Source organism: Gigantopelta aegis, chromosome 10 (assembly GCF_016097555.1).
Source record: "Gigantopelta aegis isolate Gae_Host chromosome 10, Gae_host_genome, whole genome shotgun sequence".
Lineage (NCBI taxonomy): Eukaryota > Metazoa > Mollusca > Gastropoda > Neomphalida > Peltospiridae > Gigantopelta > Gigantopelta aegis.
Window position 1 is genome coordinate 2135070 of NC_054708.1, and position 23324 is coordinate 2158393.

Consider the following 23324-nt stretch of genomic DNA (forward strand, 5'->3'; position numbering starts at 1 on the left):
TGTTATCTTTGACTGGGGTCTTCAGTTGTTATTTTTATTTTTTAAATTATTTTTATTGCGTAGTTGGTCATGAACTAGTGATGGGTGCATCATCAAATGTAATCCCATACATGACAGTGGTATTGCTGCATCATCAAATGTAATCCCATACATGACACTGGTATTGCTGCATCATCAAATGTAATCCCATACATGACAGTGGTATTGCTGCATCATCAAATGTAATCCCATACATGACAGTGGTATTGGTGCTTCATCAAATGTAATCCCATACATGACAAAGGTATTGCTGCTTCATCAAATGTAATCCCATACATGACATTGGTATTGCTGCTTCATCAAATGTAATCCCATACATGACACTGGTATTGCTGCATCATCAAATGTAATCCCATACATGACACTGGTATTGGTGCTTCATCAAATGTAATCCCATACATGACAGTGGTATTGGTGCTTCATCAAATGTAATCCCATACATGACAATGGTATTGCTGCATCATCAAATGTAATCCCATACATGACAATGGTATTGCTGCATCATCAAATGTAATCCCATACATGACAATGGTATTGCTGCATCATCAAATGTAATCCCATACATGACAATGGTATTGCTGCATCATCAAATGTAATCCCATACATGACACTGGTATTGCTGCATCATCAAATGTAATCCCATACATGACACTGGTATTGCTGCATCATCAAATGTAATCCCATACATGACACTGGTATTGCTGCATCATCAAATGTAATCCCATACATGACAATGGTATTGCTGCATCATCAAATGTAATCCCATACATGACAATGGTATTGCTGCATCATCAAATGTAATCCCATACATGACAGTGGTATTGCTGCATCATCAAATGTAATCCCATACATGACAGTGGTATTGCTGCTTCATACAGCTTTTTAGTGAACATATCAATTTGATATTAATTTGATCCTTATATTAATTTTTATAAATGCCAGGGTGGGGTATAGCTCGGCGGTAGATTATAGCATACTGCCAATAATCAAGGCATGTAGATTGAGGCATCCACGTGCCGTACATATGACTTAATAAACACCACATTGCACATTTCAAATTTGAGAAAGATTCCCCATGATTTTCTATTTAAAAGGTTCCTGTTGATTTAGCTGTGGAGTTTGGCTTACTCTGAGTACATGAAATGAATTTGGTGTTGAAAAAAATAACTAATGAGTCAAGATTAATGAGGAGTTTTCACTTTATTGGTGTGTTTTTCTTCTTCGAATCATTATTTTTGACATGCAGCATTGTTTGTAATGGGAATAATTTAACAACATCAGAGAACTCATTTTGGTTATGTCCTAGATGGATGTGGATAAGAGATAACACTGTCATTATAAAAACACATCTACAGGAGCCATGCAGCTTCACACTGACACAATTTGGCGAGTTGGGAGGAAATACTTTGTTGCACAATCACAACAAGCCCCATAGGTTACTATGTGATAAAAAATAATCTATAACAGGATTGTTATGATCTACTGGTGGCCAGCTTGCAGTTGCTTCACATGGAGAAAGCCGATCAGAATGATAATTATCTTGGAAACACATCACTCTGGGGTAGCTTGTTGTTTTGGTGGAGAGTGGAAGAAGAAGGCAGAAAATGTCAATATTTTTCACAAATTGTTTTAGGGTTTTTTGTGCTCATTTAGTAACAATTTGTGTAGTTTTTTTCCAAAGTTTCCATATTACATAGTGTTGAGTTGTTAACAGTAAACATTGCCTGAAGGTTGTAACAACAGGTCTAGCTGAGTAGCTGGTGGGAGTGTTGGTCGTTATCTTGATCTGTGTGCTGTTATCTCGATCTGTGTGCTGAGGTAAACACTCTGACTGGGTCTTGTGTAACACACTTGAAAGACAATCACACTGTGCTCCCTCACTGTATTTTATAAGAGGTCCAGCTTTTTACTTTGGTAAATAAATTATTGATTTCCTTTGTCATAAAAAATACCTTTTAATGTTTTTAGCAGATCTAAATCCTTCATACTAAAACAAATTATGTCATAGAATATGTTTGCAGAACTGAAAAACATTTTCTTTGAGTTATGTAATTGGAATAGTGTGTGCTTAATTGATATATGTAGTATGTTTGTGATGTTTGATTGGAGGACATGTGATTGGTATTGGTTGATTGGTGGTGGTTGGTTGGTTGTTTGATTGGAGGACATGTGATTGGTATTGGTTGATTGGTGGTGGTTGGTTGGTTGTTTGATTGGAGAACATGTGATTGGTATTGGTTGATTGGTTGTTTGATTGGAGGACATGTGATTGGTATTGGTTGATTGGTGGTGGTTGGTTGGTTGTTTGATTGGAGGACATGTGATTGGTATTGGTTGATTGGTGGTGGTTGGTTGGTTGTTTGATTGGAGGACATGTGATTGGTATTGGTTGATTGGTGGTGGTTGGTTGGTTGTTTGATTGGAGGACATGTGATTGGTATTGGTTGATTGGTGGTGGTTGGTTGGTCGTTTGGTTGGTGCAGGTATCGGGTATGTGTTTTCGACTAATATTTTAAAAACTCGTTGAATCAATTAAAGACATTTCAGTATTTAAATTTTCAGTGTCTTTATTTTACTTATGACCATTTTATTCAAACTAACAAAACTGCAGATTTCATAAATAGATTTCAAGACCAATTCCACTGAATTTTGGCAAATTGCAAAGTACATTTTAAAAGACATTCAGTCTTGTTAGTATATTTGCGTTACCATAATATAGCTTTGCCATCTTGTTTCCCTCCATTTTCTTTACTGTCTTACTAACAGATTATTTTAGGGTTTTTTGTAGGTGAAATTTTATTTAGTTGAGAATTACAGATGTGTTTGTTTTGACGAACATGAAGGTTTGTAGAGCTGTGATGGGAGTCATGTGTAGCAACTACTAACAGTGTGAGATGGAAAAACAAACAGGACTGTTTGGTATGTTATAAAAAAGGCAAACCATTCATAATTATTGATTACACAACCCATGTGCTAATTACTGGTGCTGACACACATTATACAGGTGCTAGAAACATAGAGGTTAATACTTAGTGAGGTATATAATGTAAGTCTTGTTGGATATGTTAAGACATAGTGAGGTATATAATATGTGTCTTGTTGGATATGTTAAGACTTATATAATTTGTGTCTTGTTGGATTTTTCAGACTTGGATGCAAAGGAAAAGCAGGAAAAAGAGCTGAATAAGAAAGAAGAGGAGACAACTCTGAATAACAAGGTGACGCCACCCACTGATCTTGCGCTCAAACAAGCTCAGAAGTTGCTCCAGTCCATGGGAGCCGGTACACCCACTGTGAGCTGGTTTTAGTGTTATATAGGTCACTTGTTTACATTCTTTGTTATGTGTAAACATCTTCTTAGTTATAATGTAGAATGATGGGTCTCAGAATATGTCCTATAGGTTTGGTTCATCTTTGTGAACCTATTGGCTTATTTGTGTCTTCAACCAGAGGTGTGGCTTAAATAGACAGGTACACAGCTTTTACAGATTGGTTGTAATAGACAAGTGCATGAACTTTGTATCGACAATATACATGTATTTTAGTGCAGAAGGGGGATTAGTAATTTAAGATGCACATTTTCTATCACACTGATTTCTGTTATTAGTGGTACATGACAGGATTTTAAACTACTGTAACAACAATTAATTGTGGTAGCTACTGATGTATAAAGACTGTTAATGGTGATTACTACCGATGTTTGATCAGTATAAAGACAGTTAATGGTGATTACTACCGATGTTTGATCAGTATGAAGACTGTTAATGGTGATTACTACCGATGTTTGATCAGTATAAAGACTGTTAATGGTGATTACTACCGATGTATGATCAGTATAAAGACTGTTAATGGTGATTACTACCGATGTTTGGTCAGTATAAAGACTGTTAATGGTGATTACTACCGATGTTTGATCAGTATAAAGACAGTTAATGGTGATTACTACCGATGTTTGATCAGTATGAAGACTGTTAATGGTGATTACTACCGATGTTTGATCAGTATAAAGACTGTTAATGGTGATTACTACCGATGTATGATCAGTATAAAGACTGTTAATGGTGATTACTACCGATGTTTGGTCAGTATAAAGACTGGTAATGGTGATTACTACCGATGTTTTCAGCCCGGCGGCGGCACAACAATCTCCTCTCCTCTCGGCTCTCCTGTTATCCTCGGTGACTACGCTCAGGAATCCCAGCTCCCGCTGAGTGCCCACCACCAGATGCAGTTGCTGCGACAACAGCTAGAGCAGCAGCAGCACCAGACACAGGTGGCCATCGCGCAGGTCCACCTCCTCAAGGATCAGCTGTCAGCAGAGACAGCAGCGCGGATAGAGGCTCAGGTCAGTGTCACGCAACACTACTAACCCTGACCCTGACGCAGACCCAGGTATCACAGAACACTACTAATCCTGATCCTGACCCTAACCCAGACACAGACCCAGATGTCACAGAACACTACTAACCCTGACGCAGACCCAGGTGTCACGGAACACTACTAATCCTGACCCTGACCCTAACTCTAACCCAGACACAGACCCAGGTGTCACGGAACACTACTAACCCTGACCCTTACCCAGACCCAGGTGTCACGGAACACTACTAATCCTGACCCTGACCCTAACCCTAACCTTTGACCCTAACCCAGACACAGACCCAGGTGTCACGGAACACTACTATCCCTGACCCTTACCCAGACCCAGGTGTCATGGAACACTACTAACCCTGACCCTGACCTTTGACCCTAACCCAGACACAGACCCAGGTGTCATGGAACACTACTAATCCTGACCCTGACCTTTGACCCTAACCCAGACCCAGATGTCACGGAACACTACTAACCCTAACCTTTGACCCTAACCCAGACACAGACCCAGGTGTCACGGAACACTACTAACCCTTGACCCTGACCCAGACCCAGGTGTCACGGGAACACCACTGACCCTGACCCTTAACCAGACCCAGGTGTCACGGAACACTACTAATCCTGACCCTAACCCACGCCCAGGTGTCATGGAACACTACTAACCCTTACCCAGACCCAGGTGTCGTGGGAACACTACTAACCCTGACCCTGACCCTTACCCAGACCCAGGTGTCACGGAACTCTACTAATCCTGACCCAGGTGTCATGGAACACTATTAACCCTGACCCTGACCTTTGACCCTAACCCAGACACAGACCCAGGTGTCATGGAACACTACTAATCCTGACCCTAACCCAGACACAGACCCAGGTGTCACGGAACACTACTAACCCTAACCTTTGACCCTAACCCAGACACAGACCCAGGTGTCACAGAACACTACTAACCCTTGACCCTGACCCAGACCCAGGTGTCATGGAACACTACTAACCCTTACCCTTGACCCTAACCCAGACCCAGGTGTCACGGGAACACCACTGACCCTGACCCTTACCCAGACCCAGGTGTCACGGAACACTACTAATCCTGACCCTAACCCAGAGCCAGGTGTCATGTAACTCTACTAACCCTTACCCAGACCCAGGTGTCGCGGGAACACTACTAACCCTGACCCTGACCCTTACCCAGACCCAGGTGTCACGGAACACTACTAATCCTGACCCTGACCCTAACCCTAACCCTTGACCCTAACCCAGACCCAGGTGTCATGGAACACTACTAACCCTGACTCTTATCCAGACCCAGGTGTCATGGAACACTACTAACCCTGACCCTGACCCTGACCCTGACCCTTACCCAAACCCAGGTGTCATGGAACACTACTAACCATAACCCTAACCCTAACCCAGACATAGGTGGCCATCTCCTGATGGATCAGCTGTCAGCAGAGATAGCCGCACGGATAGAGGCTCGGGTCAGTGTTATGGAACACTACTTACATGTAGCTTCCTGTCATTTGTAACATTACATTCTGAATTACTAAACAGTTGACATGGAAATCAACATGGCTTCTACCATACCTCATTCCAGCCCCCGGCCTCGGTGGCATCGTGGTTAGGCCATCGGTCTACAGGCTAGTAGGTACTGGGTTCGGATCCCAGTCGAGTCATGGGATTTTTAATCCAGATACCGACTCCAAACCCTGAGTGAGTATTCTGCAAGGCTCAATGGGTAGGTGTAAACCACTTGTACCGACCAGTGATCCATAACTGGTTCAACAAAGGCCATGGTTTGTGCTATCCTGCTTGTGGGAAACGCAAATAAAAGATCCCTTGCTGCTAGTTGGAAAGAGTAGCCCATGTAGTGGCGAAAGCGGGTTTCCTCTCATAATCTGTGTGGTTCTTAACCATATATCTGACGCCATATAACCGTAAATAAAATGTGTTGAGTGTGTCATTAAATAAAACATTTCTTTCTTTCTTTCATTCCAGCCATTAGCATTTGAATAATGAAACAATGACAGTAAAACCAACATAGCTTAAATGCATTCTAACCATTAGAATTTTAATAACCGAAGAGTTTGTGTGCAACTCAACAATGTTTGTAGCCTACCTCATCCAGCCATTTATAATTTTAATAACAAATTATTATTGTATTCAGTCTGAACTCTTGAGTGAAAGGGATGTTTTGACAAGGTCATAGTTGTTTTAAACGACTCATTCCATCCAGTAGGTGAGCTGTGAAATCTGTATTGAGATATTTTCTTGCACAAAAATAAAAATAATTATCTGATTTTATCATCAGGCAAAAATATCTTGTGTGAATTTCTTGTTTATTTGATGTCTCTTTGTTCCTGAAAAATATCTTTATTGTTTTTATTTCTGTTAGTATTTTTAGTACTTGGAATTGGTCAGCAGAAATAGTCTATATAAAGACCTTTCCCAACATTGTACAATTTAAAATATTATATACAGTTAGACAGCAGAATCAAAAAAATATATAAATAAATAAATAAATAAATCTTTATTGATGAACATTGTGTTCTAGATACTTAAATCAGTGAGGATCTCTTCTTGAATACCATCACAAATTCTATAATTAGAACATCACTGAGATATTCCCTAGGTGAAATTGTTATATTCTGTTTATAAAAAATGAAAATCTTTTGTTGAAGTTACATAATTTAGGATTTAAAAACCCCATCTCATTAACTGATAGAAATTCTATCACTGGAAAATGTTACTTTACAATAAAATTAAATTTTCCAATTCTAGATTTAAAATGTTTACCCTGAGGCTCTGTTGTAAGCAACTGTTTCAGCATAGAAGACTGAAAACAAGACAATGCTTTATGAGAACATATTTGAGATTTTGTTTGACCAAGGCTTTTAGCACGCTGATCAGTAAACCTGTAAAGAATTAAGTAAACCTGAAACCATGTTGTTGTTGTTGTTGTTTTTCTAGGCTCGTGCTCATCAGTTGTTAATGCATAATCGCGACCTTCTGGATCATGTGACGCAGCTGGTGGTCAGGATACAAGATCTTGAGATCAAGGTCAACGGAATATCCTCAAACTCGGATGTTCTTTTTCATACCCCACCTCAGGTAATACAAGCTCAGTTGAGACTAATGTGCAGAAAATACCAACTTGTTACTTGTAAGACTCATATAGACTGTAGGTGGCGGGGGGGTGTAAAACAAAAATTTGAAATTAGTGTCATTGAGAGCGTCTGCAGAATGTATGCAGCCAGCCACAGTGAAATAATTGTATATATCCAAAACACAAGCCGCAGACGCATAACACACAACAGTGGGACTGAATGCACGAACTGCATCCAGTCTCATTAATGGTGTGGGGGAGGGAGAGTATAGCTCAGTGGTATAGTACGCACCACGTCCAGTCTCATTAATGATGTGGGGGAGGGAGGGTATAGCTCAGTGGTATAGTATGCACCACGTCCAGTCTCATTAATGGTGTGGGGGAGGGAGGGAGGGTATAGCTCAGTGGTATAGTACGTACCACGTCCAGTCTCATTAATGGTGTGGGGGAGGGAGGGTATAGTTCGGTGGTATAGTACGCACCACATCCAGTCTCATTAATGGTGTGAGGGAGGGAGGGTATAGCTCAGTGGTATAGTACGCACCACATCCAGTCTCATTAATGGTATGAGGGAGGGTATAGCTCGGTGGTATAGTAAGCACCACATCCAGTCTCATTAATGTTATGAGGGAGGGTATAGCTCAGTGGTATAGTACGTACCACATCCAGTCTCATTAATGGTGTGGGGGAGGGAGGTTATAGCTCAGTGGTATAGTACACACCACATCGTCTCATTAATGGTGTGGGGGAGGGTATAGCTCAGTGGTATAGTACACACCACATCCAGTCTCATTAATGGTGTGAGGGAGGGAGGGAGGGTATAGCTCAGTGGTATAGTATGCACCACATCCAGTCTCATTAATGGTGTGTGGGAGGGTATAGCTCAGTGGTATAGTATGCACCACATCCAGTCTCATTAGTGGTGTGTGGGAGGGTATAGCTTAGTGGTATAGTACCTACCACATCCAGTCTCATTAATGATGTGAGGGATGGAGGGTATAGCTCAGTGGTATAGTACATACCACATCCAGTCTCATTAATGATGTGAGGGATGGAGGGTATAGCTCAGTGGTATAGTACATACCACATCCAGTCTCATTAATGGTGTGGGGGAGGGAGGGTATAACTCAGTGGTATAGTATGCACCACGTCCAGTCTCATTAATGAGGTGAGGGAGGGTATAGCTCAGTGGTATAGTACACACCACATCCAGTCTCATTAATGGTGTGGGGGAGGGAGGGTATAGCTCAGTGGTATAGTACGCACCACATCCAGTCTCATTAATGGTGTGGGGGAGGGAGGGAGTGTATAGCTCAGTGGTATAGTACACACCACGTCCAGTCTCATTAATGGTGTGGGGGAGGGAGGGAGTGTATAGCTCAGTGGTATAGTACACACCACGTCCAGTCTCATTAATGGTCTGGGGGAGGGAGGGTATAGCTCAGTGGTATAGTACACACCACGTCCAGTCTCATTAATGGTGTGGGGGGGTGTATAGCTCAGTGGTATAGTACGCACCACGTCCAGTCTCATTAATGGTGTAAGGGAGGGAGTGTATAGCTCAGTGGTATAGTGCTCGCCTAGAGCTGCGGTCAGTTGAAGGATCGATCGCGCTCAGTGGACTCTATGGGGATTTTGTCTAGGGGAAAGTATACTTCAAAGATTCCTTGATGCTGTTTGATACGAATATCCAATTTGGCAGCAGTGGGTTTCCTCTCTCATACAGGTTTCCAAATAATCATTTGTTGGACACCAAATGGGCATAGTTTAAAATGTCTTGAGCTTTCAGTAAGCATACATGCCTTTTATCTTATTAATTGCTATAGTCAAGACTTAAACACTTGATTACATAAGTCAGTTTTATGTTGTAATTTTTAGTTTAAATATTATCCATGGAATTCTGAATTTTTTTTGCTTCAGTCGAAAAAAAACCCAAAATGATTTAATTTCACAATTTTCTGCATTAGAACACAGGGAGCACAATCTCTAGTGTGGTAGAGGACAGTCACTAGTGTGGTAGAGGACAGTCACTAGTGTGGTAGAGCACATTCTCTAGTGTGGTAGAGCACAATCTCTAGTGTGGTAGAGCACAGTCTCTAGTGTGGTAGAGCACAGTCTCTAGTGTGGTAGAGGACAATCTCTAGTGTGGTAGAGGACAGTCACTAGTGTGGTAGAGGACAGTCACTAGTGTGGTAGAGCACATTCTCTAGTGTGGTAGAGCACAGTCTCTAGTGTGGTAGAGCACAGTCTCTAGTGTGGTAGAGCACAATTTCTAGTGTGGTAGAGGACAGTCACTAGTGTGGTAGAGCACAGTCTCTAGTGTGGTAGAGCACAATCTCTAGTGTGGTAGAGGACAGTCACTAGTGTGGTAGAGGACAGTCACTAGTGTGGTAGAGCACAATCTCTAGTGTGGTAGAGCACCGTCACTAGTGTGGTAGAGGACAGTCACTAGTGTGGTAGAGCACAATCTCTAGTGTGGTAGAGCACAATCTCTAGTGTGGTAGAGGACAGTTACTAGTGTGGTAGAGGACAGTCACTAGTGTGGTAGAGCACAATCTCTAGTGTGGTAGAGGACAGTTACTAGTGTGGTAGAGGACAGTTACTAGTGTGGTAGAGGACAGTTACTAGTGTGGTAGAGGACAGTTACTAGTGTGGTAGAGGACAGTTACTAGTGTGGTAGAGCACAATCTCTAGTGTGGTAGAGGACAGTCACTAGTGTGGTAGAGCACAATCTCTAGTGTGGTAGAGGACAGTCACTAGTGTGGTAGAGCACAATCTCTAGTGTGGTAGAGGACAGTTACTAGTGTGGTACAGGACAGTCACTAGTGTGGTAGAGCACAATCTCTAGTGTGGTAGAGGACAGTCATTAGTGTGGTAGAGGACAGTCACTAGTGTGGTAGAGCACAATCTCTAGTGTGGTAGAGGACAGTTACTAGTGTGGTAGAGGACAGTCACTAGTGTGGTAGAGCACAATCTCTAGTGTGGTAGAGGACAGTCACTAGTGTGGTAGAGCACAATCTCTAGTGTGGTAGAGGACAGTTACTAGTGTGGTAGAGGACAGTCACTAGTGTGGTAGAGCACAATCTCTAGTGTGGTAGAGGACAGTCATTAGTGTGGTAGAGGACAGTCATTAGTGTGGTAGAGCACAATCTCTAGTGTGGTAGAGGACAGTCACTAGTGTGGTAGAGCACAATCTCTAGTGTGGTAGAGGACAGTCACTAGTGTGGTAGAGCACAATCTGTAGTGTGGTAGAGGACAGTCACTAGTGTGGTAGAGCACAATCTCTAGTGTGGTAGAGGACAGTCACTAGTGTGGTAGAGGACAGTCACTAGTGTGGTAGAGCACAGTCTCTAGTGTGGTAGAGGACAGTCACTAGTGTGGTAGAGCACAGTCTCTAGTGTGGTAGAGGACAGTCACTAGTGTGGTAGAGCACAATCTCTAGTGTGGTAGAGGACAGTCACTAGTGTGGTAGAGCACAATCTCTAGTGTGGAAGAGGACAGTCATTAGTGTGGTAGAGCACAATCTCTAGTGTGGTAGAGGACAGTCACTAGTGTGGTAGAGGACAGTCACTAGTGTGGTAGAGCACAATCTCTAGTGTGGTAGAGCACAATCTCTAGTGTGGTAGAGGACAGTCATTAGTGTGGTAGAGCACAATCTCTAGTGTGGTAGAGCACAATCTCTAGTGTGGTAGAGGACAGTCATTAGTGTGGTAGAGGACAGTCACTAGTGTGGTAGAGCACAATCTCTAGTGTGGTAGAGGACAGTCACTAGTGTGGTAGAGGACAGTCACTAGTGTGGTAGAGCACAATCTCTAGTGTGGTAGAGCACAGTCTCTAGTGTGGTAGAGCACAATCTCTAGTGTGGTAAAGGACAGTCACTAGTGTGGTGGAGGACAGTCACTAGTGTGGTAGAGCACAATCTCTAGTGTGGTAGAGGACAGTCACTAGTGTGGTAGAGCACAATCTCTAGTGTGGAAGAGGACAGTCATTAGTGTGGTAGAGCACAATCTCTAGTGTGGTAGAGGACAGTCACTAGTGTGGTAGAGCACAGTCTCTAGTGTGGTAGAGGACAGTCACTAGTGTGGTAGAGCACAATCTCTAGTGTGGTAGAGGACAGTCACTAGTGTGGTAGAGGACAGTCTCTAGTGTGGTAGAGGACAGTTACTAGTGTGGTAGAGGACAGTCTCTAGTGTGGTAGAGCACAATCTCTAGTGTGGTAGAGGACAGTCACTAGTGTGGTAGAGCACAATCTCTAGTGTGGTAGAGGACAGTCACTAGTGTGGTAGAGCACAATCTCTAGTGTGGAAGAGGACAGTCATTAGTGTGGTAGAGGACAGTCACTAGTGTGGTAGAGGACAGTCATTAGTGTGGTAGAGCACAATCCCTAGTGTGGTAGAGGACAGTCACTAGTGTGGTAGAGCACAGTCTCTAGTGTGGTAGAGGACAGTCACTAGTGTGGTAGAGAACAGTCTCTAGTGTGGTAGAGGACAGTCACTAGTGTGGTAGAGCACAATCTCTAGTGTGGTAGAGGACAGTCACTAGTGTGGTAGAGGACAGTCTCTAGTATGGTAGAGGACAGTCTCTAGTGTGGTAGAGCACAGTCACTAGTGTGGTAGAGGACAGTTTCTAGTGTGGTAGAGCACAATCTCTAGTGTGGTAGAGGACAGTCACTAGTGTGGTAGAGCACAATCTCTAGTGTGGTAGGGGACAGTCACTAGTGTGGTAGAGCACAATCTCTAGTGTGGTAGAGGACAGTCACTAGTGTGGTAGAGCACAGTCTCTAGTGTGGTAGAGGACAGTCACTAGTGTGGTAGAGCACAATCTCTAGTGTGGTAGAGGACAGTCACTAGTGTGGTAGAGGACAGTCTCTAGTGTGGTAGAGGACAGTTACTAGTGTGGTAGAGGACAGTCTCTAGTGTGGTAGAGCACAATCTCTAGTGTGGTAGAGGACAGTCACTAGTGTGGTAGAGCACAATCTCTAGTGTGGTAGAGGACAGTCACTAGTGTGGTAGAGCACAATCTCTAGTGTGGAAGAGGACAGTCATTAGTGTGGTAGAGCACAATCTCTAGTGTGGTAGAGGACAGTCACTAGTGTGGTAGAGGACAGTCACTAGTGTGGTAGAGCACAATCTCTAGTGTGGTAGAGCACAATCTCTAGTGTGGTAGAGGACAGTCATTAGTGTGGTAGAGCACAATCTGTAGTGTGGTAGAGCACAATCTCTAGTGTGGTAGAGGACAGTCATTAGTGTGGTAGAGGACAGTCACTAGTGTGGTAGAGCACAATCTCTAGTGTGGTAGAGGACAGTCACTAGTGTGGTAGAGGACAGTCACTAGTGTGGTAGAGCACAATCTCTAGTGTGGTAAAGGACAGTCACTAGTGTGGTAGAGGACAGTCATTAGTGTGGTAGAGCACAATCTCTAGTGTGGTAGAGGACAGTCACTAGTGTGGTAGAGCACAATCTCTAGTGTGGTAGAGGACAGTCACTAGTGTGGTAGAGCACAATCTCTAGTGTGGTAGAGGACAGTCACTAGTGTGGTAGAGCACAGTCTCTAGTGTGGTAGAGGACAGTCACTAGTGTGGTAGAGCACAATCTCTAGTGTGGTAGAGGACAGTCACTAGTGTGGTAGAGGACAGTCTCTAGTGTGGTAGAGGACAGTTACTAGTGTGGTAGAGGACAGTCTCTAGTGTGGTAGAGCACAATCTCTAGTGTGGTAGAGGACAGTCACTAGTGTGGTAGAGCACAATCTCTAGTGTGGTAGAGGACAGTCACTAGTGTGGTAGAGCACAATCTCTAGTGTGGAAGAGGACAGTCATTAGTGTGGTAGAGCACAATCTCTAGTGTGGTAGAGGACAGTCACTAGTGTGGTAGAGGACAGTCACTAGTGTGGTAGAGCACAATCTCTAGTGTGGTAGAGCACAATCTCTAGTGTGGTAGAGGACAGTCATTAGTGTGGTAGAGCACAATCTGTAGTGTGGTAGAGCACAATCTCTAGTGTGGTAGAGGACAGTCATTAGTGTGGTAGAGGACAGTCACTAGTGTGGTAGAGCACAATCTCTAGTGTGGTAAAGGACAGTCACTAGTGTGGTAGAGGACAGTCATTAGTGTGGTAGAGCACAATCTCTAGTGTGGTAGAGGACAGTCACTAGTGTGGTAGAGCACAATCTCTAGTGTGGTAGAGGACAGTCACTAGTGTGGTAGAGCACAATCTCTAGTGTGGTAGAGGACAGTCACTAGTGTGGTAGAGCACAATCTCTAGTGTGGTAGAGGACAGTCACTAGTGTGGTAGAGCACAATCTCTAGTGTGGTAGAGGACAGTCACTAGTGTGGTAGAGGACAGTCTCTAGTGTGGTAGAGGACAGTTACTAGTGTGGTAGAGGACAGTCACTAGTGTGGTAGAGCACAATCTCTAGTGTGGTAGAGGACAATCTCTAGTGTGGTAGAGGACAGTCACTAGTGTGGTAGAGGACAGTCATTAGTGTGGTAGAGCACAATCTGTAGTGTGGTAGAGCACAATCTCTAGTGTGGTAGAGGACAGTCTCTAGTGTGGTAGAGCACAATCTCTAGTGTGGTAGAGGACAGTCTCTAGTGTGGTAGAGGACAGTCATTAGTGGTAGAGGACAGTCATTAGTGTGGAGGGGTGGGGTATAAACCAAATTTTTATCCTTATATAAGAGTAGGACCAAAAACTTACATTTTGAACATACATGTACATACTACAACCAGTATTTGTCATGTTTGTTTACTGAATACTGTTATTTTGTATCACATATCGTGTGTCTTAATGTACATGTGGAAATAGTGGACGACATTTGACTGAAAGTGTATTATTTGTTGTTCCAGGTCCCGATACTGCCCGACCCATCGACCCCTCGCCCAGGCCCTGTGTACCTCCCAGAGTTCCGCGAGGTGGACAGTTCGTACTTACAGTCGGTGTCGGACAACGCCATGTTTGAGAACACCAAGGCCAGCCTGGACACCGAGTCTCCGGACAGCGGTCACCGCGAGATGTCTTGCGACAGTCTCTCCTACAACCTCACGCAGGCCGAGTCCAATGGCTGGTGCGCTTCCTACGGGAACGCTGTAGCGTCAAGCACACCATGCAACGGAAACCCGTTCAGACATTCGTACACGAGCAGTGACGATGTGGGTTCAAGTAAGAAACAACGTAACGACGATAACATCAACATCATCACGCCGTGCCCGCCACAAGATGCTAGTGGGAACAGACTGGAGCTGAAGATCAACCTCAATGCAAATTCGACCCCCACGCCAAAAATCGACCCCCCGCCGAAATTCCGACGGACTCCGCGAGTTGGTAATGGCTCCCAGGACCGCGACTCCCTGGTAAACATCCCATCAGACAGCGACTACTACTCAACGTACGCCAGCAGCGGGACCGGGACCGGACAGAAAACATCATCGTCGTGCGGTGGCCGAAATATGGCCGCGATGACCGACGGCTATCTGTCGCACTCTGGTCCTAGCGTGATGCCGGCACAGAAGGTGGCCGTGATGGACAGTTCTCATTACTTGGACAACAACAACCGAGATTCCATGTGTGGCTCTCTACTTCGGAACAAGCTGGGCATGTTCGTCAACGACTTGAGCCACGGGGGCGCCAGCAAGCAGCAACAGCAACAGCAGTTCCCTGTGAACAGCAAGTGGCACACCCGCATGAGCTACACATCGGACGACGCCAGCGACAACTCTGAGGAGTCGAACACAGCCTCCCAGCCCAGTCACCAACGACTCGACGCAATGACCATCGAGGAGTTTGAGGCACTCGGCAGTTAATGTTGATAAACTGTGACGTGCGAAATCTATTTTTATAATCATTCACATGACGGCTTGAATTGGGTTTTCTAAAGTTAATCACAACTTATGGTGGGTTAGAGTTTGTGAATTTGAGGAACCATGTTGAATTTATACTGGGTATTCTAAAATTAATCACAACTTATGGTGGGTTTGAGTTTGTGACTGTGAATTTGAGGAACCATGTTGAATTTATACTGGGTTTTCTAAAGTTAATCACAACTTATGGTGGGTTTGAGTTTGTGAATTTGAGGAACCATGTTGAATTTATACTGGGTTTTCTAAAATTAATCACAACTTATGGTGGGTTTGAGTTTGTGAATTTGAGGAACCATGTTGAATTTATACTGGGTTTTCTAAAGTTAATCACAACTTATGGTGGGTTTGAGTTTGTGATTTTGAGGAACCACGTTGAGATTAATAATTTCTGGGATGCATTGTTTGTAGTTGATTATTGTGCAAATGTCACAAATATTTGTTACTGCAGTCACAGTGTTGTGTTGTAAAATGTAAACAGACTGCATCTGTTTTAAACACAATACAGTGAAACCTGTCTAAACCTGTCTGAACAAACCATAAACCTGTCTAAACCGGCTAAGTTTCATTGTCTTGAATTTTCTAAATTCTACAACGCAACCTTCCGAACAGCAGATCCTGTCTACATGAGATAAATATTAGGTCCCTGGCGTGATCCGGTTGAAACCAGTTTCGCTGTATTATTATGTCATGATATCACCAGTTTTAACTACCTACAACATCTAGGTGTTTGTCATGTATCACTTATACAGGTAGAAATATCCGGTTGAAACCAGTTTCGCGGTATTATTATGTCATGATATCACCAGTTTGAACTACCTACAACATCTAGGTGTTTGCCATGTATCACTTATACAGGTAGAAATATCCGGTTGAAACCAGTTTCGCTGTATTATTATGTCATGATATCACCAGTTTGAACTACCTACAACATCTAGGTGTTTGTCATGTATCACTTATACAGGTAGAAATATCTCTCTACAAATTAACTAACATAAATGTATTGTTAAAGCAGGTGCATGGCTATACTATGAGTTACACAGATTTTCCACACAGTTCTTTTAGGATTCTTCTTCTGTAAAATTGAACTAGAAAATCTTATACATATTTTTTTTTTAATCATCCGATTCATTAGGCCATGCAAATTTACATTCTGTTTCAGTATTAAGTTTTTTTATTCCTTGCACATTTTGATCAAATGACACATTGAGCCAAATTTACAAAGCCTGTTTTAGACTTACATGCGTGTAATTACGTACACCTGCGTTTAAGAACAACAGGCTTCTTAAATTTGGTGCATTATGTGTAACGTTTTTTAATATAACAAAATGATAATGGGGTAGATCTGTGTGGCATAAAACCTTTGACAACCTTCAAATACACAGCTCAAGTCTTCTCCAGTGTCAGAGTGACGGCTTTCATAATTGTAACATCTATATGTGTACACAGTTATCTGCACCTAAATGCCATTCTTATCATACTGACAAAGTTATTGTAATGGCCACAGTTACCTGCACCTAATTTTCATCTTTAGGGTAGTGACAGTAGACCTACCTTCTTATTATCCACATATTATAACATTGTAATGTTATATCGGGTTGACTGTATCCCCATGTACACTAACATTACAATGTTATATCTGGTTGACTGTATCCCCACGTACACTAACATTACAATGTTATATCTGGTTGACTGTATCCCCACGTAAACTAACATTACAATGTTATATCGGGTTGACTGTATCCCCACGTACACTAACATTACAATGTTATATCTGGTTGACTGTATCCCCACGTACACTAACATTACAATGTTATATCTGGTTGACTGTATCCCCACGTACACTAACATTACAATGTTATATCGGGTTGACTGTATCCCCACGTACACTAACATTACAATGTTATATCTGGTTGACTGTATCCCCAGGTACACTAACATTGTGTTATAGAATAATGTTACACATAACACTACAATGTTACATCTGGTTGATTTCTTCCCCAACTACCTAACATGTTATAGAATAATGTTACACATAACACTACAATGTTACATCTGGTTGATTTCTTCCCCAACTACCTAACATTATGTGATAGAATATTTGCAGCATTCAAGAAACAAACAAATGAAGAAGTACTCATTAATATATGTGATGACATATGACTTTATTTAGTGTCATATCTTAGTTCTTCAATACTCAAAGTGAAAGTGGGGTCAGTCTGCTATAAATCTGAATACAAAGTCATTATCTGCAATTAAAACCATATCTCTGCACAATGCAGAGTCAAAGGAGTATTTGGTAAAATAGTGGTTGATTCCAGGAATCTCTATCTAGTGCCTCGCCACTCCCGAGGAGATCCTTTACTGAAGATTTCATCCTTCCTGCACTGCTCAAAAGAGGACTGCCACTCCCAAACTAATTAAATACAAAACTAGTAGAGGACAGAGTTCATTAGAATAAATATAGTTGTGATGATGTCACTCATGAATCACTGTCAAAACAGTGATGATATCAGGTGTCGGAGAAAGCTGAGCATATCCTGTCCCACCGGTGGCACCTGTGATGAGTACTGCCACCACAGCTGTGAAACAACCTGTAAGACATAATTATGGTAGGTGTCAACCTGTAACTGCTCCCGTCTGCGAGTAGATTAACAATTCAGGTGATGTTCTCAGAGATCAGTTTTATACTGATTAACACGTTGCATTTTCATTTTCACAAATTTAATGACATACCAACTTTCGGTGATCTGCTTTCGTAAACTATATCTGCTTTCGTCCATCAATGAGATCACTTTTGTGAAAATGATTGCAACCATGTCTGATGAGACGCCTACCAAGTTCATTATTGCAGTTCTTTTATCCCTTTTCTTTCTCTCCTTTGAAATCCAGCAGATGTCTTCTCAATCTGGCAGCTCTTCCTATCGTTTCAACTTTAGTCACTGTCCATCTCCACATCCATGTCCTTGTCTCTTCAACTGAAACAGGTATCTTGTGGCCATCCCTGCCACATACCTGCCATTTCCTATAAGCTGTAGGTGTGGGTTTAGTGTGAACACTTTCTGAAGCGGTACCTTCTGGCATTGTTAAGAGGCACTGGGAACCACTTGCTATACTCACCTACTACCAGCAGTTGTTAGTGTAGTGGCTAAGATCAGCTTTATTACCAGGTGGGTGCAGTATACACTTATACTAACTGTTAAGAACTGAAGATCAGGCTGTGTAAATCGGACTTCGAACAGTTTGTAATAGCTTGAGTGCAGACAAAATGTTTTACATGTACATGTATAAGCATGAGCCAGAGCTTCACATTAACCAGGATTGAAGCCATCACAGTCAGACATGTAAAATGATAAGACTGATGGATTGATGGATAGGTGTTCTTCCCACCAAGTCATTTTACATTTTATTAGAAATGTGAAATGTTCAATGAATGCTCGGAATGACTTGGGTGTCAAATAATAATTTGAAATGAAATCCTGCTTTTGTAAATATACCATACAGACTGAATCACTACGATATAACACGGCTCAATCCCTCCAGGTTATTTGCTCGTTATAGTTTATTTTTACAAATTAGTGTTACCACAATGTAAATATTTATTACTCATAGTTTAATGTACAACCTTTGTGTTTTAACATTTAGTTCATAATAACTACGTTTTACAGAGTACAAATTGTAAATAAATATTAATATACACATGCAAGCAGTTTGCTGTTTTACAAGTGTAAGGTGTAAATAAATGTTGATACACATGCAGAACGTTTGGTACATTTTGTGGGTTGCAGACCATGTTTTGTGTATAGCTGTGTTTCTAGCAGTATATTCTAACTTGCAAGTTAGTTAAATAGCACCTGTTACTAATGGTTTTATACCTGTTGCTAATGATATTATACCTATTCATATATTAATGGTATTCTACCCATTAAAAGTGGTATTATACCTGTTTGCTTTGGTAATATAACCTTTCATAATGGTATTATGCCTTTTCATTAATTAGTGGTATTTTACCTGTTAAAAATGGTATTCTACCTATTCACAGTGGTATTATAACCATTCATAGTGGTATTATACCTTAATTAATGGTATTCCACCTGTTAAAATGGTGTTATACCTTTCACAGTGGTAATATAACATTTCATAATGGTATTACATCTGTTCATGTTGATATTATTCTTGTTCATAATGGTATTAAACATGTTCATAATTGTGTTATACCAATCTGCAATGGCATTATGGCTGTTTCTAATTGTAATATATCTGGTATAAAACCTGCTCTTAGTGATATTTATTACATATGTCCATAATGACATTATTCCACTTTATATCGTCTTCAGTACTTGCAAAATCAAGACAAGCTGAAGATCACACTCCTGAAATGGTTCCAGGTGAGGGATCACTTGAAGTTTCCAATCAAATGTCTTGAAACGTTTACTATGGTTCCAGGTGAGTGATCACGTCAAGTTTCCAATCAAATGTCTTGAAACGTTTACTATGGTTCCAGGTGATGGATCACTTGAAGTTTCCAATCAAATGTCTTGAAACATTTACTATGGTAAGTGTTGAGAGTACTGTGTGGAGAGGAACGTGACTGGTCACTCTCCTAAAACGTTACCGGGCAAGTGTTGAGAGTACTGTATGGAGAGGAACGTGACTGGTCACTCGCCTAAAGCGTTACCGGGCAAGTGTTGAGAGTACTGTATGGAGAGGAACGTGACTGGTCACTCACCTAAAGCGTTACCGGGCAAGTGTTGAGAATACTGTATGGAGAGGAACGTGACTGGTCACTCGCCTAAAGCGTTACCGGGCAAGTGTTGAGAGTACTGTGTGGAGAGGAACGTGACTGGTCACTCGCCTAAAGCGTTACCAGGCAAGTGTTGAGAATACTGTGTGGAGAGGAACGTGACTGGTCACTCGCCTAAAGTGTTACCAGGCAAGTGTTGAGAGTACTGTTTGGAGAGGAATGTCACTGGTCACTCACCTAAAACGTTACCAGGCAAGTGTTGAGAGTACTGTATGGAGAGGAACGTCACTGGTCACTCACCTAAAACGTTACCAGGCAAGTGTTGAGAGTACTGTGTGGAGAGGAACGTCACTGGTCACTCACCTAAAACGTTACCAGGCAAGTGTTGAGAGTACTGTGTGGAGAGGAACGTCACTGGTCACTCGCCTTTAATGTGAAACACTTGCATCCTCAAAGTCGTCATTGTTGTATAAAACGTTTGTTTAATAAATATTTAAACTTTTCACAGAAAGTTAGCAAATAATATATTATATTGTATAATGAGTTTAAAGCAAAACGACAAAACTGTAATCTCTGATCAAAATCGTATCCCTACACAAAACAGAGTTGAAAGGATGTTAATGAACATGATGGTATAAATATTGCAAATGTTAACCTAGCAGACTACGTTTTCATTTCAAATATATCGACTTCCAGTTTAACTGTTTTGCTTCATGATTCTCATTATGTGCTACAAAAATACTTGACAAATGGTGCTACTGTTGTTATTTAGATCTTTATTTTACGATGTGTTAACTGTTAGCGTTTTCTTGCATGTCAGGTTAGATCAAGTGTTAGACACTCAATGTTTCAAATCTTTCAGTCTCCATTGTTAACATGGTTTTGTATGCATAGCTAACATACAGGAGAACGTGAAATCCTGTTTGGAATAAATGATTGAATTTCTGCGTGTGAAGTCTTCATTGTTAAACATGTACTGTCTGTTACTGAAACCTCATCATCAACGCCATTACTTGACAGTGGTTTTCAGGCATTGTAACTAAAAGTATATAACATTTCTGATCACTGTAAGTAGTTTTGTTACAACCTCTAAGGTGATCACTAAACTCACTTTACAATGTCCATGTTGATGACTACAATAATCACTTTACAACCTCCATGTTGATGACTACAATAATCACTTTACAACCTCCATGTTGATGACTACAATAATCACTTTACAACCTCCGTGGTGATGACTACAAAAATCATTTTACAACCTCCATCTTGATGACTACAATAATCACTTCACAACGTCCATGTTGATTACTACAATAATCACTTCACAACGTCCATGTTGATGACTACAATAATCACTTAGGGAGCTACGTATAGTTTTGGAAGATTAGTATGCCGAGAGTAGCTCGTTAAGTGGACCGAGATGGCGTTGAGTTGTCTCCCTAGGTTGCCCATAGGGGCCCTTAAAAGGGCCTGATCTGTTCAGATAGTCAATTGCCGCTCTGCTTTGACTTCCCTTTATATGCCCCAACCTCCTCCCAGTTACCGCCTCTGCTTTGACTTCCCTCTATACGCCCCAACCTCCTCCCAGTTACCGCCTCTGCTTTGACTTCCCTCTATACGCCCCAACCTCCTCCCAGTTACCGCCTCTGCTTTGACTTCCCTCTATACGCCCCAACCTCCTCCCAGTTACCGCCTCTGCTTTGACTTCCCTCTATACGCCCCAACCTCCTCCCAGTTACCGCCTCTGCTTTGACTTCCCTCTATACGCCCCAACGTCCTCCCAGTTACCGCCTCTGCTTTGACTTCCCTCTATACGCCCCAACCTCCTCCCAGTTACCGCCTCTGCTTTGACTTCCCTTTATACGCCCCAACCTCCTCCCAGTTACCGCCTCTGCTTTGACTTCCCTCTATACGCCCCAACCTCCTCCCAGTTACCGCCTCTGCTTTGACTTCCCTCTATACGCCCCAACCTCCTCCCAGTTACCGCCTCTGCTTTGACTTCCCTCTATACGCCCCAACCTCCTCCCAGTTACCGCCTCTGCTTTGACTTCCCTCTATACGCCCCAACCTCCTCCCAGTTACCGCCTCTGCTTTGACTTCCCTCTATACGCCCCAACCTCCTCCCAGTTACCGCCTCTGCTTTGACTTCCCTTTATACGCCCCAACCTCCTCCCAATTACCGCCTCAGGTCAGGTCATAGGGTTTTACGTGCACATTCAGAACAAGCTGTTGTAGCGCACGCCTGTCCTGGGCACAAGAGCCTGCCTCGGCCGGCTTCTCCATCCAGGACAGGAAAGGTTGGGGGGGGGGAGGGACCGCCTGCACTGGCAGGTGCAAGTGAGCACCAGCAGCCCGACCGTGGTCGGTAACAGGTGGAGGGGGGGGGGGGGGGTAATGGTGCTATGGAATTTTGAATGAAGCAGAAATTATGCCAAAGAGAAAAGGTGCGCAATTTTGATTGATAAAATGAAAGAAATGTTTTATTTAACGACGCACTCAACACATTTTATTTACGGTTATATGGCTTTGGACATATGGTTAAGGACCACACAGATTTTGAGAGGAAACCCGCTGTCGCTACTTCATGGGCTACTCTTTCCAATTAGCAGCAAAGGATCTTTTATTTGCGCTTCCCACAGGCAGGATAGCACAAACCATGGCCTTTGTTGAACCAGTTATGGATCACTGGTCGGTGCAAGTGGTTTACACCTACCCATTGAGCCTTGCAGAGCACTCACTCAGGGTTTGGAGTCGGTATCTGGATTAAAAATCCAATGCCTCGACTGGGATCCGAACCCAGTACCTACCAGCCTGTAGACCTTTTTTTTTTAAATATTTTTATTCAGAATATCAACATATTAATATAGCTCACATACATGTATAACAATATAAATATAAAAACACAATTTAAAAATGAACACACACAAGACGCACGTCCCGATGGCCTAACCACGACGCCACCGAGGCCGGTATAATTTTGATTGAGGAATTTGGGCGCAATTTTTAACGGTCGGTCAAAAAAGAAAGTGTCAGAGCTAATATAGGTTTTGACATTACCGTTACCGCCTCTGCTTTGACTTCCCTTTATACGCCCCAACCTCCTCCCAGTTACCGCCTCGTCTTGACTTCCCTTTATACGCCCCAACGTCCTTCCAGTTACCGCCTCGTCTTGACTTCCCTTTATACGCCCCAACCTCCTCCCAGTTACCGCCTCGTCTTGACT

At 42.5% G+C, this 23324-nt stretch overlaps 1 protein-coding gene across 3 annotated transcripts in view; it reads left to right on the forward strand.

The window, feature by feature from the left end:
* Positions 1–21046, forward strand: part of LOC121382925 (carboxyl-terminal PDZ ligand of neuronal nitric oxide synthase protein-like) — a 203894-nt gene extending 182848 nt beyond the window's left edge. The window contains exons 7-11 of one of the 3 annotated variants that reach the window (XR_005959236.1): positions 3187–3332; positions 4166–4384; positions 7372–7512; positions 14350–17196; positions 17287–21046. Coding sequence is in view for 2 of the 3 variants with exons in the window: in XM_041512605.1 (XP_041368539.1) it covers positions 3187–3332; positions 4166–4384; positions 7372–7512; positions 14350–15303 (1460 nt within the window). In the remaining variant the exon portion in view is untranslated. Of the gene's footprint in view, positions 1–3186; positions 3333–4165; positions 4385–7371; positions 7513–14349 lie in introns of all 3 variants that reach the window. The other 2 variants (XM_041512605.1, XM_041512606.1) reach the window with 2 other exon arrangements.
* Positions 21047–23324: the final 2278 nt, after the last annotated feature.